This window comes from Apodemus sylvaticus, chromosome 7 (genome assembly GCF_947179515.1).
Source record: "Apodemus sylvaticus chromosome 7, mApoSyl1.1, whole genome shotgun sequence".
In the NCBI taxonomy this organism is placed as follows: Eukaryota; Metazoa; Chordata; class Mammalia; order Rodentia; family Muridae; genus Apodemus; species Apodemus sylvaticus.
The window spans coordinates 120,631,074-120,641,317 of NC_067478.1; the positions used below are offsets into that span (position 1 = coordinate 120,631,074).

Below are 10,244 nucleotides of genomic sequence, written 5' to 3' on the forward strand. Positions count from 1 at the left end.
GGTATCGCCTCCAATGGGACCTTTGGAGCAGCGGTGAGAGCAGGCACCGGGTGCAAACGCAGGCTGCAGTGCTAGCGCGAGGGGCGGGCGGCTTTTGTTTCCGGCTTTGATTGTTGCTTAAATCCTCAGCTCTCCAAGCCTGTCTGTGCCTGTCTGTGCACCTGTGCGCTGCTAAGCAGGCTCCTGATGCTGAGGGAGGAGGATGTTACTCAGAGGCCCCGGGGGGTCTGAGCGGAGGAAGGGACCTGTGGAGCAGAGAGAGGAAGAGAGCTTCTGAGAACAAAAGAGGAAGGAACAGTTAAGACCTCCCTGTGCCCGCGACCTTTCCATGATCCCTCTTTCCTGCCAACAGCTCTCATTACAGAGCAACAAACTGTTAGAATCTAGGTTATTCCCAAGTTCTCACAGGTTAGAAGCAGTGCTGAGAGTTGAACTTGCCACCCACTGCAGGTCTTGTTTCTCTCTCTCTCTCTCTCTCTCTCTCTCTCTCTCTCTCTCTCTCTCTCTCTCTGAGGCTCTCAGGTCTGGGTACTTGGTGCTCTCAGCACCTGTAGCTCATAGAAGCTAAAGGCTCATAAAAGGGCAGCGGGTGAGCGCCCTCAGCCTGCTCACCTCTCTGGGGCTGGGAAGAGCAACCGAGGGCTCTGCCTTGAAGGTATGGCTGAAAAACAATGCCCAGAGGACTGGTATCTTTTCTCTTTTCATCTTGCCTTCCCAGTCTTTGAGAATAGTTGTTCTTTGTGCAAGAAGCTGGCTCTGTGGGAGGACAGCCTTAGGTTTAGAGTTCAGGATGGGTTCTGCAGTAGAGTCTGGGTCTCTAATCCACATCTCAGACATTCTGACATAGACTACTCTGGCTAAACTGCCGACGTGTAGGGCAGGCTCCCAGCAAGCATAGGAGACGTAAAGTCCTGGCAGTGAGGACTGACTGGAGCCCTCCTGAAGCAGGGTGCACTCTTGCTCTCTCAGAAGCGTGGTCTCTCTGTTCATCCTCTCCACCCTGCCCATCGCCAGCACAACCCAGAAGAGAACTGGAAATGTACCAGCAAACACCAAAGTACAAGCCAGCCTCCATGTCCCTGTGCTAGGGTGAGGGCTTAAAGGCGGAAGGTTCCTCAGCTCCTCAAGCCTGAACGTGCTCCCAGCCCGGAGAGGCCAGCAAGGGTCTTAGCATTGTCTATTACAGCCTGACCCTTAGGGTGTCTCTGAGATAGACTGAGCTAAGGAAATGAGCTAAGGAAAGTTGATTGGTTGAAGGGACAGGATGGGAATGAACTACTCTGAGGAGCTATGGGCCTGGTGTGACCCCTTCCTAGGGAATAAATAGAATTAGGGTTGGCATGTGATGGGTAATGTGATGGGTACAGCTGGCCTTTGGCCACCCCACCCCGCCACGTTCTTTGGCCATAAGGAGAACTTGCTTACTGGGAACTGGTTACTTGGCCAAGAGGCTGGCTGTGGGCTGAGACCAAAGCTCTAAACTCCCAGTCCATAGTGCGTCCATAGATGCACTAGCAAGGTGCAGCTAAGTGCACAGCTCGGAGCCACTCCCCACCTGCGCGCCTCCTTAAAGCTGCAGTTCGTTCGTTTGTCTGTTTTTCTTCTTCTTCTCTTTACCCCTGTTGCTCGGTTTGCTTTTTACATTCCTGCAATGGTTCGTAATGAGTGTCAGATCCAAGTCTTACTGTACATTCTGTGATGCTGCTCTACACAGAAGGTTCTAGGAGCAGCCAGAACATTTCAGCTACCTAAGGGAGCCCTGGAGCCCATACGCCCTCCTCAGTGCCTGATGGTTGTCAGGAGTGGGGTGGGTCTTACCTTCTCTGTCTTTGAAAATCTTTATTCTCTCTACCATATTCGCTCTATCTCTGCCGCAGGTCATGGCACAGTGGTGGCAGATCCTCCTGGGGTTGTGGACAGTCCTGCCCACCTCGGTGGGGGACAGGCTGCTCAACATCTGCATGAATTCCAAGCGCCACAAGCAAGAGCCTGGCCCCGAAGGCGAGCTCTACCTAGAGGTACAGAGAGTGGAGCGCCCCCCCTCCCCCGGGGCTGGGGAGTCATCTTAGGATGATCAGAGAAGAAATACAGGCATGGTGGTCTCTGTACCCCATGACCCCTGATCATCTAGTTCCTTAGTTGGGGGTCCATCTAAGGGTTTTTGCAACTAGGCTGCTCTGGTGGCTTGGAAAACAGGTCAAGTGGTAATGATCCTAGAGGCTTTGTTAGCTCACCATGGGTCAGAGCAAGTCTTCCTGCCAACACGCACTGGCGAGACAGGCCTTAATTTGTCCCCTTGTCAGTTTCCTAAAGGCCGTGGGAGGAGGGACATTCCAACTACATGCCCCACCCCACCCATGGTGATGATCCAGGCTCCTGAATCTTCTTCCTGTTTATTTTCTTGGATTTATTACCCCTCTGGAGCAGACACCAGGAAGTTATATTTTGTGGCAAGAAGACAGAGGAGAGGGAGGTCACCGGTCAGGTGCGCCTGTTCTTCAGATGCGTGTTGACAGATGCTAGAGTCCCTCCTCTGCAGAGGTGCTCATATGTCCCCTCTCCTTATACCCTTCTACCCAAGACACCCAACGCCAGCCTCTTACCCACACTGCCTGTTGCCTCTGCCCCACCTCAGTGCATGCCTTGGAAGGACAACGCCTGCTGCACGCCCGCCACGAGCTGGGAAGCCCACCATGATGAGGCCTTGCTCTTTAACTTCAGCGTGACGCACTGTGGACTGCTGACTCCCGGCTGCCGTAAGCACTTCATCCAGGCCATCTGCTTCCACGAGTGTTCCCCCAACCTGGGGCCTTGGATCCAGCCGGTGATCCAGCCGGGAGACAGGAGGCAGATTCAGGCAACGCTCTTCCATTTAATCCTGGGCTGGCATCTCCAGGAGGCAAGTGGGAACAGGAGATGCTGTCCCTCTAGGGATGGGAGCAGAGCCAGAGGTCTCTGCTGGAGACGGGCATGAAGTGGAAGCTAAAATGCCTCTGTCCCTGCAGGACAGCATGGCAGACACTGTTTGATGAGGCCAAGTAGGATGAGGCTGTGTGGAATGAGATGAATCTGAGTGTGAACTCCATTTCCTGTACTTAGTAACTGTAAGGCATGGGGCCAATAGCCACTCTACCTCACGGTTCTCATTTATCCAATAATTGATGATGATGATGATGATACCTAGGGATGAGAGATGGCTTAGTCAGTGCTTATCACACATGCATGAGGACCTGAGTTCAATCCTCATTAAAAAAAAAAAAAAAGCCAGGTATGTAGCTGTAATCCCAGCACTGCAGAGACACCAGATGTGAAGGTGTGTAGCTGTAATCCCAACACTGCAGAGACACCAGATGTGAAGGTGTGTAGCTGGAATCCCAGCACTGCAGAGACAGGTGAGTCCCTGGAGTTTGCAAGTCAGCCAGCCTAGCTTGCTTGGTCGGCTCTAGGCCAATGAGGAAATCTAAACCAATATGGATGGTACCTAAAGACCAGTACTTGAGGTCGTTCTCTGGGCTCTGCAGAGGCACAGGCGCGCATGCGCACCTATTCGCCCGTATTTATGGAGTGTAAACACGTGCACACAGAGAGAAGAAATAACAGACACCTTGTAAAGAACTAAAATCTGCCCCTCTCTTCCTGCACCCAGGTGGTCCCAAACAGGCAGGAAGAGCAGCGGGTCTGGGGCGCACCGCTGTGCCGGGAGGATTGTGAGGAATGGTGGGAAGCCTGCCGCTCATCCAGCACTTGTAAATCCGACTGGAGTCAGGGTGAGTGGGCTAGCGGGGTCCTTGTGGGCCCTCAGGCGGGGTGAGGATGCATGGGGCTGACAAGGGAAGGGACATGGAGAGTTAGGAGTGCATTCTCGGTCCCCCAGGGAAGAACCGCTGTCCAGCACATGCGCCCTGTCTCCCTTTCTCCTATTACTTCCCCACCCCTAATGACCTGTGTGAGAAGATCTGGAACAACACATTCAAGGCCAGTCCTGAGCGCAGGAATAGTGGGCGCTGTCTGCAGAAGTGGTTTGAGCCCACCCGCGACAACCCCAACGTGGAAGTGGCCCTCCACTTTGCCAGCTCTGCCTTAGCCCCACAACTCCCTTACACCCTCACAGCCTTCTCTCTGTGCCTGTTGCTCCATTCCTGAGCCCCTCCCGCTCCTACCCACATTTCCGGATCCTTCCGGGCCATGGCTATCTCCTTCCTCAGGCTATTCATGCTGGGGACAGGCTGGCGCCTGAATTTCCCATGCCTCCCAGGGTCCTCTGCACTGCTTGGCTCCACCACCACTGGTCTGGGTGGCAGCTGGAACCCAACTGTCCACAGTGCCTCACTTCTCCTGCCTTTAGGAATGGGCACTATTATAGGACTCGGGCACTTCTTCTGTCCACAGCCATCTCTTCTGTGACAGAGACAATGTTGACAGCCAAGCAACCTGTCCTATTGTGGTACCGTCAATAAATGGCTAGGAAACTCTCCTCCTCTCCGTGTGTCTTTCTGGACTAGCCCCATGGGTGCCAACCTAAGATGCATCGGGAGAGCTGCCTTGTCCTCATTAAGATTTTAATCTCCTTGATTACTAAGAGGTACAAGAATTGTTAATATTTATTGGCCATTTGGAATGGTTTTCTCTTACACACTGTGTATGTGGTGTGTGAGTGTGTGTGTGTGTGTGTGTCCCTTCCCTTCTCTTTTCTTGAGAAAGACTCTCATGTATCCCAGGTTGACCTGGGACACAAGCACGACCTTAAACTTCTCATCTCCTTCCATCTACCTTCAGTTGCTGGGGTTACACACACATGCCACGGGCCTCGGTTTCAGGCTGTGCTAGGGAGCTAGCGGCTAGGCAAGCACCCTAACACCTGAACCATAGCCCAGCCCCTTTTCCTCTGACTCCACAGTCATGGTGTGCTAGTCTTGAATTTTGGACCCTTGACTTCTAAGCTGGTTTTTCCACTTTCTGATATTGCCACCCCACCCCACCCCTTCCCCACCCACCCATCCCCCACCCCACTCCCACCCATCCCCCATCCCCCCACCCCGTGTTGACTGCAGAACCTAGAGTCTTATGCTTGCTGGGCACATACTTTACCACTCACTCAGCTAAATCCCCAAGGCCTTTCCACTTGCTCTGCAACTCTTGACGATTCTTTTGATCTTCATGTAAGACTGCTTTGATTTTTCTTTCCCACTGAGAGAAATGAGGTGTTGGACCAGATGATTGAATAACAAACAAAGAATGGAGGGAAATCCAGGGGTCCCACTTGCTAGATCACAGAGGGAGTCCCATCCAACAGCATGAGACAGGAGCACAGCCTTAAGTTGTAGAGGGGCCCCTGACTTCAAGTATTTCCTATGAGTAGATTCTCAGCACTGATCTGTATGCTAGGAACCTTCCAGAGCCGGAAGCTGACCCCTCCCAGTGCGAGATGATGACTTCCCTGTCACATTTTTTTGTGACAAGGGGACACAGCAGGTACTTTCTCAAGAATGCTGATTCTCACTTGACACAAGCTCTGTTCACCAATAAACTCAGCATGTGTTCTTCTTGTACCTGCTTATTAATGAAACAGATGTGTCCCCAGGAGAGCGCTAGAATCATAAAACCAAGTGTGGAGCTCAGAATCTGGCGTAGGGGACAGCCGTCAGCAACAAGGGGGACACTTGTGTATAGGATATCTAGAAGAGATGGTTCCTAAAAGGGTCTCACAGAAGCAGGGCTTGAATGTCAGTGGAGAACAAAAAAGAATGTTCTCAAAGCCCAATGAGACACAGAGGCCCCAAAGAACAGAGCTGCCCGTGACTTATAAATGAGCCAGTGCATACAATGCAAAATTACCTATAGGAAGCCAAACACGGTGACACACACCATGGAGTCTGAGGCAGAAGGATGGCTGTAAGTTTGAAGTCAGCCAATGTATAATAATACAGGGACACTCCCACCCCCATCTTTCTCTTCAGAATGGAGGACCATTGAGAATCTGGGGGTGTCTTGCTCATAAAGTCAAGAGCTTAATGATTTTAAAGCGTTTTTAGTTATAAGTATAAAACTCACCAAAGTAGAGTTAAAATGGAGGTGAAGAAATCAGAACTAGTTCTGTTAAATAGTCAGAGTTCATCAACCACTGTAAGGGCTCTAAGTACGTAGCAGGTCAGGTTTTTTATTTAAGTCTTGTGAAATTCCTGGTGCATGGCCTTTATCGCCTCTTTTCAGACTAGAACACGGCCAAGATATGCTTGAAACCTGCGACAGGATTTTCCCTCTCCAATTACACTAAAATATTAGGGCAGCAGGAGGCCTGTGATTGGACAGGGAAAGGGAGGCAGAGAACGTCTCAGGGAGAGAAGGAAGGCCAAGATGGAGGAGGACGGGCAGGAGGAAGATCCTGAACCAGCATGGCTTTAAATTTGTCTAATCTATGTGGGTAGCTTTTATCATTATCAATTGGTTCTGAAATTATTGTATTGGCATCTTGTAAATTGAGAATTTATTGATACATAAATCTGATTGGTTAATCGGTTTTGTTTCTACCTGTTTGATGGGTGGTGTGGCGGCTGACTGTGGGGTGGACAGTTGTTGCATGGGGCTGGTGTGACAGTGATCTGCCAAGGGACTTGGGGGCTCCAGCACAGAGAGACCACCGAGTTGAGATCACCTGGCTGGAGCCCTGTGGTCCGAGGTTGCCGGTGGTAGCGCGGGAAGCCTGTCAGTCCTCATAATATTTCCCGCAACAGAAACCAGCAAAATCTAACTCCCAGCTCCAGCAGACCCCAAAGTTCCACCTGACTCCACATCCTTAGCCTACACATTCAGTCTCAGGCAACTCTCCTCTCCAGCTGACCCTACATCCAGCTCATCTCAGCTACAACCAACCCCATCTCCAATTGACCCCCATCTCTAGTTGACCAGCATCTCCAGCTGATCCCAAGCTTCAGTGTTTGCACAGTCGAGCTAGGCAGAACTGTAGTCACTAAGGAAGGGAGAGAGAGGCTGGTAAACTGGGAGAGCCCATGTGGCTAGAGAGACCCATTCCTGCCGCTTTTCGCTTTGGGATATAGATATGTGGGAGGTTTCATTAGAGAGAAGTGAACCGTTGCCTCTCAGATTGTTTTGATAAGTGCTTACCCACATGGGCCCAAGGACTTCTGACATGGCTCAGTGCTCCAGCCAGCACTGCCTTCTACTCCAAGACCATGGCTGAGAGGTACCTACCCCTAACCATTTGTCCACACAAAGTGAATTCCTAACCTGGTTTTTCTCTTCTGCTATACAGACTATCTTTTTACACTGTGTTTTGATAGCTTCTTGAATTCATCTTCCAATCTTTTTAATTTCAGCAATCTATTTTTAATTATTTCCAGGAGATGTTTCCCATTCCCTTGTTTTTCACAGCTTGCTGCTCTGGGTTTTGTGGATGTAATATCTCCTTAAGTCTCACTGAAGATCTAATTAAAATTTTTTTCAAAAGCTTGTCCCTGGTCTCTGAAAGAGACTATTCAGGTCCCCCAGGTTGCTCTGGTCTCTGATGTTCTCTGTGCACAGCTGGTGTTTCAAGCCTGGCGACTTTGGCTATCTGTCGGCGTTTAAGAGTGAGGGCTGGGTGTGTTTTGTATAGCTGGTTTGGTTTTGGTAATGCCTGTCTGTATGCTGCTGGGAAGTTCTAGGTGTGGGGTGGGGCTGTCCACTGGAAGACTTTGTTTAATAAGGATGTGCAGGCAAACAATGACCACTTGAATGAGTCCCAGGAAAGGCCAGTTATTCAGGACATGCTGTGTATGAAGACTGCACCGATTACAACTTGCATTTTGGCAGAGAATCAAAGGCAGAGAAGGAGGGCTTTTGGTCTGCCCTGAAATCTGTGCTAATGGCAGGGGATGCTGGGAATGATGTAGTTTCGGTCCTGTATGACTGGGTAGAATAATATTTGGTTTTTACCATTTGGTCCCATTTGGAATCATAAATTTAAAAACTACTAACTACCAAGATGACCTAATGGTCAAGAGCACTCTTCACACAATCATGGTGACCAGAGTTCATATTCTATCACCTACATAGCAAGCCAGGAGCCCAAAAGCACCTTTGGCCCAGGCTCAGAGGAATCCAGAGTGGCTGTCTTTCTGGCCTCCATATTTTTTCACATGTGTTCATCCCCACATACATGTGTTCATCACTCACACCCATCCACACAGGTCATTCAAAACTAAGGGAGCTTACAGTTACTCTTCTAGTTCTTGCTATGTGTGTGTCAGGAATGACGATATTCTAAAGAAGCACCGTTCCTGTCTTTGTCTATCAGACTGCTCGATAAGACAGACTTTCCCTAGGAGTATCAATCTGGGAGAAGGAGCCTGGGGCCAGCCAGAGGAGGAATATGTTGTTTCCTGGAAAGAGATGTCGCACAGTTCTGACACCTTAGCAGACCACCTTCAGGGAAGACTGCATCTGAGACAAGAACAGGCAGGACTTCTTGAGCACGGTTTTGTGGTCACACATGCTTCACGCTCTCTGTTAAACCCAGACTCGTGTCAGGAGCAAGGGCGCCCTTGGTCCAGAGGTGTTACTGGACCCCTCTGCCTTTCTTCCGACATAGAAGTGCACATTGAGTACATTTCTCTGTGTTTTTCACTACAGCCATCTCCTTAAATGGATTATTGAGGACACAGACAGGATTTCTGCCCTTGAAAATTGATATTTTAATAAAAATAGTACAACAATGTAAGAAAACAATAAAAAGAAACTTCAAGAACTGTAGACAAGACATCTTTAGGAAAGGGAGCACAGGTCCTCTGGGAGGGAGAAGAGGAGCCAAAATAGAGAAAATAGATATGGCAAAGACACCTGGAGAAATGATTTGGTTTTCCAGGGTGTGTTCTTGGGGCAGATGAGGCGTCCCAGGGGAGATGAAGCAAGGGAACAGAAGATGGGCAGAAAAGTCCAAGGCTTTTTCTATGGAGACAAAGACAGAAACTATTTAAATGCAGACTTACAATGAACCGCTTCAGATATAAACTGCTGGCTCAGTTAGCACCAAGCTTTGGCCATCTGCTGAGATTAGATGCTCAGACCTCTGGGATGTCAGGGGCTTTCTGGCCAACACTGTGGGGTCTGGTCAGCTGGTCCTCGCGGCTAGCTTTCCAAGTTCACAGCCCAGAGTGCTTATCTTTCCTCAGCCATATGGGAGGATAACCTTTCCAGAGGACCAAACTCTACCCAAGAGTGAGATTAAAAAACCTGAGTGGATTCTTTTCAGGGTCAGAATGTGTTATACAGACCCTAAAAGTTGGCAGCAACAACAGAAAAGTGAAGAAGCCTGCGTGATCGCAGCCCTCTGAGCGTGGCATCTGCCCACAGCAGTGACGGCTGTGTCGGAGCATCCTGGAACAGCTGCTGATTGTGAAGCTGATGGGCTCAGGCCCTCTGCTTCATGCAGGAAGAGCTAGTACTTAGCAGGCTGTGATTACTTCCATTCAGTGGTGAGCTTTGGGAGGAAGGAACAATTTTTTCTAAGCTAGAATCCGGTGCTATAGCAAAAAGCTGCAGGAAGCCGGGTCTCTGAAGGGCTCATTGCTCAAATAGCTTAGTTCAGCTAATCCTTTGTGGGCATAAATCATGTGTGGGCTCCTTCCCCGCCCCCCGAGACCTCAGACCATCACAACAGCACAGGGCGTTGTGGGGTACAGTGGGTTCACTAACTCGTTAGTAAGTAATCTCTAAGTTCAAAGCCCATTCCCCAGTGTGGGGAAGCTGAGATCCTCTCCCGACATATCTGCTCTTAGCATAGCGATTTTAATCAGCACTCTTTCAGCAGCAAAGAGCATGCAACATGAATTGTTATCAGACAGAGCTCTGGATGCTGAAAAGCTGAATCTGATCAAGTCGAAAGGAAGTAGGAGTGTCCGGAGGTTGGTTAGATGTTAGCAGGCTTGGAGGGTCCTGGGGTGGATCACACCCTTATGCTCAAAGGAATGGAGCAGAAAAAAAAATCATAACTGCTAGTCAGAGGAATGGATCTTGAGTCTTATCTCTGGCCCTGGAAAGAGGTGTGATACCCTGAAACTGCCCTGAAAGTCACAACATTACACAACACTGTCCTCTACAAAATTCACACTCAGGCAGAGTACCTGAGTTTGGTTCCCAGCATCACCTCAGGCAACGTCCAGCAATGCCCTCTTCTGGCCTTCTTAGGTACTGCATTCACATGTACAAAACCACATACATATACACATAGTTAGAAATAAAAGCAAACT

The 10,244-nt window shown here is 49.7% G+C and overlaps 1 protein-coding gene across 1 annotated transcript; it reads left to right on the forward strand.

The window, feature by feature from the left end:
- Positions 1 to 1,880: 1,880 nt before the first annotated feature.
- Izumo1r (IZUMO1 receptor, JUNO) lies at positions 1,881 to 4,472 on the forward strand. The gene is made up of 4 exons (XM_052189731.1): positions 1,881 to 2,018; positions 2,636 to 2,824; positions 3,647 to 3,767; positions 3,875 to 4,472. Exons 1-4 carry the CDS (start codon positions 1,881 to 1,883, stop codon positions 4,141 to 4,143), a joined length of 717 nt encoding a protein of 238 aa, XP_052045691.1. The 3' UTR covers positions 4,144 to 4,472.
- Positions 4,473 to 10,244: the final 5,772 nt, after the last annotated feature.

Excerpts from the sequence above, each read along its gene's own strand:
- Izumo1r (XM_052189731.1), top strand. The coding sequence starts at position 1,881 with ATGGCACAGTGGTGGCAGATCCTCCTGGGGTTGTGGACAGTCCTGCCC. Across the intron at positions 2,019-2,635 it reads AAGGCGAGCTCTACCTAGAG|TGCATGCCTTGGAAGGACAA; the intron begins GTACAGAGAGTG and ends GCCCCACCTCAG. Across the intron at positions 2,825-3,646 it reads TGGGGCCTTGGATCCAGCCG|GTGGTCCCAAACAGGCAGGA; the intron begins GTGATCCAGCCG and ends TCCTGCACCCAG.